The sequence below is a fragment of the Cebus imitator genome, unplaced genomic scaffold, assembly GCF_001604975.1.
Source record: "Cebus imitator isolate Cc_AM_T3 unplaced genomic scaffold, Cebus_imitator-1.0 Scaffold42, whole genome shotgun sequence".
In the NCBI taxonomy this organism is placed as follows: domain Eukaryota; kingdom Metazoa; phylum Chordata; class Mammalia; order Primates; family Cebidae; genus Cebus; species Cebus imitator.
In genome coordinates, this window is record NW_016107357.1 from 18,089,900 (window position 1) to 18,103,698 (window position 13,799).

The 13,799-nt window shown below is 36.9% G+C and overlaps 1 protein-coding gene across 1 annotated transcript in view; it reads left to right on the forward strand.

The window, feature by feature from the left end:
• RYR2 (ryanodine receptor 2) overlaps positions 1 to 13,799 on the forward strand; it is a 787,527-nt gene that overhangs the window by 711,903 nt on the left and 61,825 nt on the right. Inside the window, exons 83-86 of the mRNA XM_037737814.1 lie at positions 690 to 766; positions 1,831 to 1,904; positions 11,569 to 11,649; positions 12,579 to 12,667. Coding sequence (XP_037593742.1) covers positions 690 to 766; positions 1,831 to 1,904; positions 11,569 to 11,649; positions 12,579 to 12,667 — 321 coding nt within the window. The remainder of the gene's footprint in view (positions 1 to 689; positions 767 to 1,830; positions 1,905 to 11,568; positions 11,650 to 12,578; positions 12,668 to 13,799) is intronic.

Consider the following 13,799-nt stretch of genomic DNA (forward strand, 5'->3'; position numbering starts at 1 on the left):
TTTTTCTTTTTTCTTTTTTTCTTTTTTGAGATGGAATCTAGCTCTGTCACCCAGGCTGGAGTGCAATGGTGTGATCTCCGCTCACTGCAGCCTCCACCTCCCAGGTTCAAGCTATTCTCTTGCCTCAGTCTTCCGAATAGCTGAGACTACAGGCACGTGCCCAGCTAATTTTTGTATTTTTTAGTACAGATGGGATTTCACTCTGTTGGCCAGGCTGGTCTCAAACTCCTGACCTCATGTTCCACCTGCCTCAGCCTCCCAAAGTGCTGGGATTACAGGCATGAGCTACCACGTCTGGTCTGTGACGCTCCTTAATGAAATCACTTTGGTATGGAAACCTGTGAATAACATCTCTGGGGATTTTCCTCCCAGTTAACTTGCACTAAAGTATGTGAATTGCCAAATTACTCAAAGAGTGACCAGAAGAGAATGAAGAGCAATATTACCCCCCGAACATTTTTGGTGCTTGTGGTGACGTGTGAGGCCACTCCCTTATTCCAGGCTTGTGTAACTGTCTTGCATTGATCCGTGTGTCCCTGCTTCGAGATAAAGATGACATAGCATTATTTGTATGCAGTGAATATTTTCTGTCTTTATTCTAGAATGGAAAGCCTGTTTTGCTTGTTTATTTATTTAACAAACAATAAGGTTTGTGTTCAGTGTCCATGTGGTTTCTATAATTCCCATAGAAAATGCTTGACTACCTCAAGGAGAAAAAGGATGTGGGCTTCTTTCAGAGTCTGGCCGGCCTGATGCAGTCATGTAGGTAAGGACTGACATCCTTCTTTGGATTCTACTTGGTGGTTGTATTTTTTTGAAGCATTTGTTTTGTACTCTGATGATAATTACACATAGAAGAATAGTTAATGATGAACAACACTTTAAAGTGGGATAATCAGCAGTGTCTGTTTTCTATCTTGTTTTTAGGGTATTGATAATATCATAATTAATAACTCACAGAATGTTAATAATGCCTTAAAACAGCTTTCCCATGCTACTATAATCCTAGAGCTTTGGAGAGGCCAGGAATTCAAGATCAGCCTGGATAACAGGGCAAGGCTCTATCTCTACAAAAAGACTAAAAAAAAAAAAAAAATAGCCTAGCATGGTGGCACACGCCTGTACTGGAGTCCTAGCTGCTCAGGAGGCAGAGGTGGGAAGATTTCTTGAGCCCAGAAGTTTGAGGCTGCAGTGAGCTAAGACAGCACCGCTACTCCAGCCTGAGACCCAGAGTGAGACCCTGTCTCTAATAACAAAAAATTTAAAAAGCCTTCCCGAGGCTTAAACAGGGATCTTGGAGAATTCATGTATATTCTGCATACTTGAAAATAAGTTGTGTATGCATTTTTAAAAAAGAAAATTCTGTTTAATTTGGGTGCTTGTAGGCCATTTCTCATTTTTATGACTAAATGATCATTAATTCATTTGTGATCATCATTTTCTAGATTTTTTAAGATTTAAAATCATTCAGACAGCATTTGACTAAGGAGTCTGATACACACTGAATGTAACAAGCTATTCTAACTGCAAAAACCTAATTATTAGAGTTGTATTTCTGCATGTCTGCTAACTTTGTAATGTACTCCCCATGTTGAAATCTATGAATGCTTTATGTTTGACTTTCACATGGATCATTTCAGTGTAGGCCCAGGGGAGACGCTAGTCTGCCACTAAGAAAATGTGGTTGGTAAGCATTGAATGGAGACATGTTTTCCACGTATGATAACATTTGGTTTATATTCCAAGATATGTGGTGTTTAAATGTTTCCTCTCCTGAACAAAGAAAGTGTTCTGTTAGTTCTCTAAATGTTTTTCTTTTTGTTATTATAGTGTCCTTGACCTAAATGCATTTGAGCGACAAAACAAAGCTGAAGGTCTTGGAATGGTGACGGAGGAAGGATCAGGTATTAATTACTTATATTAAAAGGGCCACCTGTCTCCCCTCTCTCCCTGAAATGAGTCAATTATCAATTATCTTTCAAATAGGGAGATATGAAGTTATTTTAAAATTGATGAAATGCTTACATGACTCATTTCAAAGTTCATAGTTGGACACAGGTCACACCCCAAAACCAACCTTCCACGTCAGTCATTAACTCCTTTGAATGCCAGTCCCGATGCCAGTGGCCTTTCCCTTTGTTGGGTTTTTGATAAGAAACAATGGTTGAATGAGGGATCAAGATCCTTCATTAGAGGATTTTCTGTGGAATCATAAACCACATGGATGAGCCTTTGAATGTTTGACTTTCTTTGGCCATTTTGGCGAAGCGGGCTCTCAGATTCTCCTGTTTCCTTAGAACAGTAATCCTGTGAGAGCCTTCAGTCTACTCTCATTGCTGTTACCTCCTCCTCCCTTCTAGCACAGTGATCCCCATATCCATACATGTTTGCAAGTCTAGATTGATGAAAGAAATTAAAGAGCAGTTACTGTGCTTAAGTAATTCTGTGCACATGATGTTAGACCTTTTCTCTCTTAAAATACATGCTGGTATAAACTAGAAAGGTTAGCATGCAATGCATTTAAAGCCGAAATAGCCATTGCTGCCCTTTGATTTTAGGAGTATCTATTGAGAAAAAAAAATCTTCAATATTTTTTGGTTTGATTTGTTTCTATTCTTTTGTGATTTTTAAACTAGTTTTACTCAGGCCCCGTGTGTTTATCTGTTTTTGTTTGTTTTGTGTGGTTTGGACATGTCTTCTTGTCAATTATTTCTTTTGGAACATTGGGTCTTTTATTGGACTAAACTTATTTCAAAAATAGTTTTGCTTCCATCTGCCATTTGTAGTCTATGTTTATTTCTCTGAAATATTTTAGGATTAACTAATCTATATGTATTTTTTTTTGTTCTTATGCCTACTACCACATGGCTTCTGTGTTATTTTCTGCTTGACATTTGGATGTATGAATCCAGTCATCAAATATAAGTCATATGGTAACTTAGCTGAGTTAGCTGCCTTCAAGAAAAATCACTGACACCATTCTGTAACTTCTTAGGTTCTCTTAGGAACCTCTAGGCCTGAGGTTCAGAAGGACTGGGCTTTAAGAAAAATCCCCAGTACCTCTCGAAATTTACTTAGGTTTTCTGGGCCCATCTGGAGAACTTGGAGCCACTGCCAACCTCAGGGCACATCTCCTGCCTACCTCCACCATGTCTCCAAAGTCCTAAGCAATTTTCAGCTATAAAATCTCTAGAAATGAACGAACTCTCTGTCCAAAGCCCGACTTCCCTGTCTTGGAATTAGAAATCAATTTCATTTCCCCTGTAGGTATCACCTCATGTTCCAGGGACTCTGACCACAAATCCATTAGTCACTGTTCATATCAGCTCCCAAAAGGAATACCAGCCACTCAGGTTTATTTTCCTTAGCCTCCTTTCCTTTGTCAGGCAGATGTGAATTGGAATAACATTTCTGAGTCCCAAATCAGAAGTAACTTGGTGAGAGTGACCCTTCTGATGTGAGAATTCTTTATATCTCTCAAAATGAGATTGATTTAACATGTGCATTCTTTACCACACAAGAAAATAATTGCTCAAACTGATTAACACATTTTGTATTATTTCCTTACAAACAGAAGAACAAAAGCAAAATCTCAACTTTTTTTTCTTTTTCTCCATTTCCTTTTCTTTCGACTACTGTAAATGTACTATCCTCTCTTCCTCAGTCCTCACTCATGAGCGTGGTAATTATTGAAAATGAACTGTCTTCTGTTTATTTGCTCTTTTGTTTGTTGTTAGCTTGGTGTACAGACTTGATAGTGACCATTTTTGTGCATTCTTTTTTGTTATAGACTGTTTTAACGAGTAGATTATTTAATTTCCATCATTATCCATCCTGTTATTTTTGAAATTTACATATCTAGCTTTCCTCTTCCTCTTTCTTGTTTCTATGAGGATGTACAGTTATTAGTATGTCAGATATGAAGGGGCAACAAGCATTTCAGTTACATTTTGGATTGGTTTTGTTGTCTTTCTTTCAGTTCAAAACCTTTCTGGGGGGCCCAGTGTCTGCAACTGTTGTGTAAATGAATGAACCCTAGAATGTGTGCCCTAGCCTCCCTGTGGCATTTCTGTCTTGAACATACTGTGGCTTTATGGCTGCACTGATTGGTGCATGGGAAATCAGTGACCAATTCAAGGTGGACTGTGACAAGCTGAGTCTCCTCCTGACCAGTGTCCTCGGCCAGCTGCCTTCCAAGTATTGGGAGGCCTACTGAGGTTTTCTCTATTCCTTTGAAAATCTGACAGATTAAAAATCATTTAACCTCAAAACTAATTTTTATTTTTGTGACTGAATTCAAAGAGCAGTAACAACAATAGCAACTATTTACCCCTCAAACTAGTATAATAACAAAGATGCTATTCGCAATTCAAAGTAGTTTCTGAAAGACATTGTATGCAATGGAAATAATGGATGAGGTTTTAGATAGTATCTAGTAAGGCAACAAGGCTTCCAAGGTTAAATTGTGCTTTCTGAATACATGCTATTGCCTTAATCAAGAGACCTATCAGAGGCCATGCATTAGCTCTAGTAATATTATAGTATTTTCCAATACTATAAAATTTTAAGTATTCCAATACAGTTTTAATAAGTTTAAAACTTATTCTAATAAGTTTTAAGAATTCCAATACAGACTCTTTAGCATATTTAAATATATCTGTTCTGAGACCACCCTTTTGTTTAAGGTGCTATAAAAGTTAAGAAAAGCCTATACACACTCACAGGAAAAGAAAAATCAGTCATCCCTCTTGGAAGGTATAGAAAAGGCTGAAAAAGCAACATCTGTTAGTGATGTGACTGCTTCAAAACTTGAGGCTCAGAGAACATAAGCTTAGCCCTGAGCAAATAATCTACTGTATCTGAATCTTCTATATCCTAGCCCACTGTCTTTATTAAGTCAAGTCTCTTCCTAATGATGATAATATGATCATAAATTATATAGCCACAGAAAATGTATAAGCTTAAATACGTGAACTTTTGTTATTCGCAACCTTCCAGTGAGGTAGCCGTTACCTTGATTTTATAGATAAGGAAACAGAGGAACAGAGAGGTTTCTTGACTTGTCCAGGGTCACACAGCTAAGTGGCAAGGCTGAGACTGAATGTAGGCATTCTGCCTCCCACTGTTTAATTTACAGACCTGCGAGCCAAGTCACTTCCCTCCCATATTTTCATATTCTTTGGGGGCTTACTTCATGTCTAGCATTGCCTTAGGTAGCATTTTTTTGCCCTTTGCCTTACTGTTTATTTGTTTTTGGGATGGAGTCTCACTCTGTCACCAGGCTGGAGTGCAGTGTCTCAGTCCCGGCTCACTGCAACCTCTACCTCCTGGGTTCAAGCGATTCTCCTGCCTCAGCCTCCCAAGTAGCTGGCATTACTGGCATGCTACCACACTCAGCTAATTTTTTTATTTTTAGTAGAGATGGGGTTTCACCATCTTGGCCAGGCTGGTCTTGAACTATTGACCTCAGGTAATCCTCCGCCTCAGCCTCCCAAAGTGCTGGGATTACAGCCTTGAGTCACCACGCCTGGCTGCCTCTTGACTTACTGTTCTTGTTCCCTTCCAGTACACAAATCTCTTGTCAAATTTTGCATTTATTATTAAGTTTCAAAATTGCTCTTGAACTTTCTATGGTTACAAATGTTTCTGACCCGGTGTTGAGATACCACGAGGAACTGTGTGTTTCTTTGAGGTTTGTGTATAAAAACTTCAGAAGAATTATTTTTTTCTACTGCCGTTATTGTCATTGCAAGTTTGACCTGTGTCCCCTTTCAGACTAAATTTCTCTTATTTCTACAAAAGCCTGAGCCTCACAGTTTTTTTTTTTTTTTTAAGACTCTTTAGGAAATGTGTTAGCTAGTGTGAAATGTGTTCAGTGTTGTCTGTGCTATATATTTTATATGTGTTTTCTTTTAATGATTTACTGCAGTTCAAAAACAAAACCTGTATGACTATTAAAATGTCATTCCATTCTTGGATTTTTAATTTTTTTTATCAGAACCATTAACCCCATTACTAAATCATTGTGACATTGAAAGTGCAATTTTCCTGCTTTCAAAACACGTCTTGGAATATAGGAGAGGATACTGAATTTTATTTTTGATCATTGTGAGGTCGTCCCAGATTTCATAAAAGCAAGACGAAGTTTTGACGTTGATCTTATTTCTTAAAAATAGTTTGATTTTTTAAAAACCTCACTATAACATTAATGACCAATTAACCCTCCTGGATTTCCATCTGTTTCTGATAATTTATTTCAATGAGGTTTTTACTAATATATTTATAATGATCTCATCAAATTTATATGAAGTTGAAGCAACAAAAATTAATTTTAATTAATTAAGCAAAAGGATTGAATTGATCTTTAAGTATTGGTTACCCTTTTTGTTACTGTTTTTATTGCTTAATTATTTACGGGCTATCTTTCTCTCAGTATTTTCCAAATATTTTCACAAGTGTAGTTTAGTATTCTGCGTACCTTATTCTACCATTCCTGTGAGTAAATTTTCTCTTCAAGGAAAACCTGTGATGTTGGCACAAATACATTTTCTTAACATCTTTGCACAGTTTTTAAACTTTGAATCACTCATTTAGAGTGACGATTATGTGCTAGATGGTGTCCTAGGCATTGGAAATGATTCAGGAGCTCAGTATTGTATAGACAGACTTGTAAACAAATAACTTAACATCAATGCTTTATGCATATAAAGGAATTTAGGTGGAAGTACTTAGCTGCTGGGATGTGGGGCTGCAGGAACATCACAGAAGTAACATGTAGTCTGAATTAGAAGTCAAGCTGGTGGATAAGGAAGGCAAAGACATTCCATGTAAGGGAACAGCACGTGCAAAGTTCAAGGTACCAAACATGGCAAAGAATGGTGGCTAACCTGTTGTAAAGGAAAATGATCAGACTAGAAGATGGAAAGATAGTACGTGGGAGGCCATGAAGGACCTTCTCTGCCCTGCCAAGGAATTCGCACTTTTTTTTACGAGGCCGTAAAGAGCCATTAAATAAATACCACTTGAGTGCTACTATGTGTCATGTTAAATGATCCACCTAGAATTGAGTTCCTAACATTTATTGTTCAAATAATGCTTCTGGTAGACTACACTAACAGTAAAGTGTAGATTTCCCATTTCTCTGTTTTGCTACTAAATAGAAATCGACTCCTCCAAAGATAGTGACCAGCATTATTTCCCTCATGGCAGTGGGACAGCTTTGAGTTATGCCTAATGATAGATTATAGGGAATTCTTCAGAGTAGACTTTTCAAGCAGTTTTAAAGAAATCCATCTCTTTACCAGGGGAGCATGATAATTGGATTGGTGCTTTTGAAAAATTACTCATAGGCAACATTGTATAAGATAGGTATCAGAGTCTCAAGGCAGGGAGATCTTGTGGATGAATGCAATGGATGAAAAACAGTAAGAATTTCAATGAGTTTGACAGCTGAGAGGCTTAGGCTCTGGCTATGATAGAAACAATATGCAAATCGCATTTGAAAGCAAAGGGATTTTTTTTTTCCTCTGCAGCTACTTTAAGTTGACAGAATGTACTTTAATTCTGTTATCCTTAGGACAAACCTAATTTATTTCACCTGGTGTTGACTTGGCATCAGAAATAGGAATGCGTTGTATACGCTGCTGTCAGATTGTTGTTAATTAAATTTTAATAAATGTACTCAGTGGAATTTATAGATCAAATAACGGTCATATTGACAACATACAGAAATTCTGTGTCTTAGAAATTTATGTCATTTGACCTAAGGCTTGACAGCATTGAAACTTGATGTTTCTTTTGTGCTTTGTAGACTTCAATGCAGTTTTAATTGTTTGAGCCAATTTAATTCTCCCAACAGTCCTATGAAATGAGGAGTTGAGGAGTCTGTTAATCTCCACATCAACGTGATGAAATGAAGGCTCAGAGCAGTGAACTGAATAAAGTCACATATCTAGAAATTATTTTCCTTTGGTTCTAAAATGACAAAAACAAGTACGAGTTCACAGTTAAATGACATATAGTATGTGTAATGATAATTAGTCGAAGATTTTATTAGTTACAGATGCTCACTTTACAATATTTAGAAAGTGTAGCACACTGAATTCAGAAAGGCCATAGAATACTGAAATTATCTGTTCATTTCCTATGTCTTCCATTACACTGTGAACTTCTTTAGGTTCGAGATTACATTCACCTCACAAGATGCCTGCCATAAAAGAGACACTTAGTGAATGTTTATTGAAGTTTACTGGAATCATACACTTTACCAGTCGATAGCTGTAGACATTGGTTATTTGATTTCTCGGTTGTTCACTGAACCGCAAAATGGCATTACGTTTAGCTAGTTTACAGGATTATAATAAACCTGAATTGAAATGATGAGATAATATAGCTAGCACAACGCCTAGCACATTGTAGTCACTAACTAAATATTAACTGTAACCTTATTCTTTAAGTTTACTTTTTAATTGAATTGGGATATAATTGAAGCGGTCATACTTAGGCCACTTAAACGGCAATATTAAAACCACCCATGTGGAATAAAATACCTGACATTTCACTATGTTAAAATATTTTTAGCATTAATTCTTCAGATTTAATTTGGCAGAATTGATCTTTAAGTCATCTCAAGATCAGCGATCAGCATAATTTCCTTTACAGCAATGGGGTGCTTTTGAGTAAACTATGTAGATTATAGGGGAATCCTTTAATGTGGCCAGTCTAATGCTTCATGACTCACCCTCTACCTTTGCATTATTGTAGATACTGACATAACAGGACCTTATAATGAGAATGTTAGTCTTTTGGAATCTGTTTAACCAATTGTAGGTAGAACAGTGGTGTTTAAAAATGTGGTAACTTTATTAGATGTTTAAAATAGGACTTACTGTTTTACACTTAGCTTGATTAAACAAAATCTACCTAGATTATTTCCAGGAAAAAAAAAATGGTAACTTTGAGAACATTTTAATCCATAAAGATGGCGTTCAGGAGATATAAACACAATGCATTCAAATAGCTATATTCAGCAGCTTGGAAGGATGTTTTCATATTGTTTTAGTGTTATTGCCACTGCACCTAATATATTAACCTTTCAACAATTTGCAAAAAAATTACCACAGATTGTGAAGAGCCAGGGACGCAGACAGCACACGTTATCTTTATTTTATACAAGAGAAAACAAAGGTGCAAAGAATGAGCTCAGTAGTGGCAACAATACTGAAATATTTCTCCCTTTATTATAGTATTAGAAATCTTAAGCCTTTTATAAAAATGAAACCAAAGAGATGCCCTTCACAATATTTACCTTGAGCCCTCAGGCAGCAATTACAAATCGAAATTTACCAACGTAGGAGCACTTTCAACTACATGTTACTCCATCCCGTTATTTGTTATTGATCTGAGTTTCCATCTTGCAATGGAATTTCTTTTGCATACATCACAAAATAGACTGTCGATCCTGCACCTTCTGCAGACATAAAGCCATCATCCATCTCTGTTGCTCTCCCACTTATTTGCAGCATGGGTAATAGCAGCATTTTAATCAGACGGGAATGTCTTCATTAAGCAGCAGCACCCCAGATTATACCTGGTTATCACATGATGGTAAACGAAGGCCTGGTTCACCCCCCCTCACCCCTTCCTTCTTCCCGTCCTTCTGCCATCTGCAGTGTGTCCTTATATAAGTGAAGTCACTCGTACATGTTTGGGTATACAGTGAAGAAAATACTGTGCGTGTTTACAATAAATAAAACCTTATGTTATAAATCATGATGCGTTGTGCAGAGCACTTTTAGGTGCACAGGTAGATTTATATTTATTTCAGTGCTTTTCTGAATACTTTTTAGTAAGGATACTTCTTCCACATTGAATATATGAACACTTAAAGTGTGTACATGGTTTATTGAATTGATTGGTTTTTTGAAAAAAAACTGTAGATGGGCTCACAGGGAAAGAATCAAAAAGCCTATGTAATGAACTCATAATATTTTGATTTAAATATCACTTGAAAGACTCTTCTGATTAAAATGGCTCATGAAAATTGTACTAAGTATCACCAATGAAGAGTTTAGTACCTTTATTTGCCTAAAACGTTCTCCCTTTTGTTGCCTATCTTGTTGTGAATTCAAACACTGAGGAATGGACTTATCAGCCATCTATGGGAGATTCAACAAAACAATGTGTGTAAAAGACTTAAACTTGCCACAACGTCTGATTTGCATACTTGGTGATTTTAGCCTGGTCCCCAAATTTCATATCTTGTGGGCTAACAGGGAAATGAGTACAGTGTTTGTATGTACTTTTTTTAATGTTTATATTAGTTTTCAAAATGGTTTTGCTTCCTAACCCTACCATTATATGAAGCCTCTCACTTTGAAAGTCACAGACTGCGGACTGGTAAGTCCATCGGCTGTCTGTCACTGTAATCCTTCATAATTTCACTTAAAGTAAACATACGATCATTGCATAGTTTTCTTTCTCAGCCCAAAATATTTCCATTTTGTAAAAAGTTTTCGTTTTTTTGGAATACGTAAGTCCATTCATTCACTGGCTATCTTTTTAGTCATTTTTGCTTTCTAAACAAATTTATATTTGGGAGCAGGTGCTCGTATTGCGGAACGGTTTCCCCCCACCGCTCCCACGGATACTTTCTGTCTTGAAAATCAGCTTCATTTGTGTGGTACTGTTCTGTGTTTGTTTCTTTCCTTGTGTTTTTGCTTTCAAAGTAACTTGTGATCGAAATACATTGAAATTGAAATATAAGTAAACTGAGCCCTTTCCTGAGGTTTTCTCCTTGCCCCAAAAATATTTGTTAGTGTTGGATGGTGCAGAGAAACTTCTATAACTAGGAGATGCCTTTCTTTTCACCTTTCTTTGTTAGTTTTAGCTCTCACAACAGGAGCCACCAAAGTCTTTCTTTTGACTTGATGTTTAGAATGAAGGTTTGCCATTTCCTCCTCCTTTGGAAATAATGCTCAAACCAGTCACATTTTTATTTTAGATTTCAGAAATCTTTCCTTTTTTTATTCAGTAAACAAGCTGATAACAAAGCTAATTAAAACAAGTTAATCAACATTTTCTGGTGATTTACAGCTTTCACAGAAATCTATGAATTATCCTTTAATAAAACAAACTCTTGACCCTGCTTTTTTGGATACACTGAATGCTTTCCATTGAATCTTTTGGTCATAATCCGGGCACAAAGCAAATTTAACCTGTGTGAGATACAGAGATCCCTTCTATGCACACGTGGCCAAATACAAGAACATAAAGAAAAAAGCAAAGTTTAAGCCTTTAGGTCGTTTGTAAAATGTTGCCAAACCCATGCTGCTATTTTTAACAGAGAAGTCTGAGTTTTAAAATTCAAATGTTCTTTTCTTACAAAGTACCTCTATCTGCCAAGCGCATGATCTTCTGAGCTTCAGATAGAAAAGTGGCTATGACTTGTGACTGTTTTTGGTTTAGAACACTGCTAGATCAACATGCAAGTTGGATGGAGGTGGGGACAGAAAGGGAGGGGGAGGCTGAGGTAGTTGGTAATGTTTGATCCCTCTGGACTTCCCACAGGAGAGAAGGTTCTGCAGGATGACGAGTTCACCTGTGACCTCTTCCGATTCCTGCAACTACTCTGTGAGGGGCACAACTCAGGTTTGTGAGTCCCCAGATTTCTATGGTACTAAGGAATAAATAATGTTTTCAAGCCAGTAACAACAGGAGCCTGTTGGTTCCAATTATGCATCATTCTAGAGACAACAAATCGTTCTAGAGCATGACTCTGCATTGGGCACTGAGGCGTTTTGCATATTGCTTCCCTGCTTTCGCAGTCCTCGGATAGTTGTTTCACTGTAGTCTCATCGATTGTTTTGATGTTACAGAAGACACATGAGGCTGGGCACGGTGGCTCACCTGTAATCCCAACACTTTGGGAAGCTGAGGTGGGAGGATTGCTGGAACCCAGGAGTCCAAAATCAGCCTAGGAAACATAGCGAGACCCCCCATCTCTACAAAAAATCTAAAATATTATCCAGATGTGGCGGTGCATGCTTATAGTCCCATCTACTTGGGAGGCTGGGGCAGGAGGATTGCTCGAGGCCAGGAATTTGAGGCTGCAGTGAGCTGTGATTGCACCACTGCACTCCAGCTTAGGCAACACATTAAGATCCTGTCTCTCAAAAAAAAAAACCTTAATTTTATCTTTGCTGACCACAGCACTCTGCACAGTACTGAGGAACAAATAATTAATGAATAATTTCCTCCTTACGTCCTCAAGAATGGCAACCTTTTTTAGTCATTCACTTGCTCAGAGCTTTAGAACTAGGAATAAGGAAACTGGTATTAGCAACATCTGAAACAAAAATTGCATATCGATCATCTGTGGAGCACCCAGATATGCTTTTGGGGTGGATCATTTTTTATGGAAAATATACATTATTTTCATATTAAAACTATCAGAGAAAAACACTACACTTGCCCACAATTATTTTGCTGTAGAAAACATCATTTGCTTTTGGGGTTCTTAGAATAAGTCAACTTGAACTTCTGAGCAAACATTGATAACATTTTTTGATCTTGCATAGATTTTCAGAATTATCTGAGAACTCAGACTGGCAATAATACAACTGTCAACATAATTATCTCCACTGTAGACTATCTACTTCGAGTTCAGGTATGTCGCTTTGCATATTAGTAACAAATTAAAAGGGTTGGTATGTTGAAACAGTACGGCCGAATTTTAATGTGTTCGGGTTTATAACTAGACAGGATATTTTGAGATAGTTTATCTGTGATCACAATCCTTCTGCAATTCTTAGAGCAAAACTGCCACTGTTATCTCTGCTTCTGATCCTTTCTCTCACTTTTGCTCATTATTTTATTTCTGTAAGTGGAGATATTTTCCTCTCTCTTTTTTTTTTTTTTTTTTTAGCTTGATGGTATTTTAAAGTCACTTTCCTTTTATAAAGCACTTTTATACTCTGCTCCTTCTTCTACAGTTGATAAATTGGGGAATACTATTTGGAATATTCATAGGAATAGGAAAGAAAGGCTTTCCAACTACTACCATACACTTAAATTTGATAGTCTAAGGTCAGTTCTTTTCAGCTGTCCTAATATTTGCATTAATTTTCACTCCTCATTGCTTAAAGATCTCTGATATTGTAATCATATTTGATAATGTTAATCAGACTGAATTGAAGATATGGGCCTCTTAAATAATGAAAGCCCTGTACATCTTATTTTTTCCTCTCATTTTATTTATAAGCCAAGCCAGGCATAGTATTTTAAAGACTATAAATGCAGACTTTCAGCTTTTTCCTAGAGTGTGTAAAATCACGTTTTTGTTTTTTTTTCTAACTGAAAGCTTAATGTGGTGGGGGAAGGTCCATTTTGAAGTCAATACACCAGGAAGTGTTGCTGAAAACACGTTTGTAATTTTTAAAAATGCCTGAAAACCCAAATGTAGTTCATAGACTGAACTAAATTGGGTTACTTACTTATCCACCCAAAATTTCTTTAAAATATACATTATTGTTGGAAACATCTGGTTTATAAAGATTGATCTTATTGAGATATTTGTTTACAATTGTTAGTATTTATAAGGAATCCAACCAGTTTCCTCAGAGATAGGCACAGAAGCCATGGATGTCAGCGACTGGCTTCCTTGGAGAAAAAGGAGACCAGATGTGGGTCCTGCAAAAAATATTGTTCCATGATTTGTCTGTTTTCTGTGCTCACATAGTGAACATCTAACTTTGCGCATGGATAAATATGCTCTAGTTTTAATGAATCCTTCTAGTTAT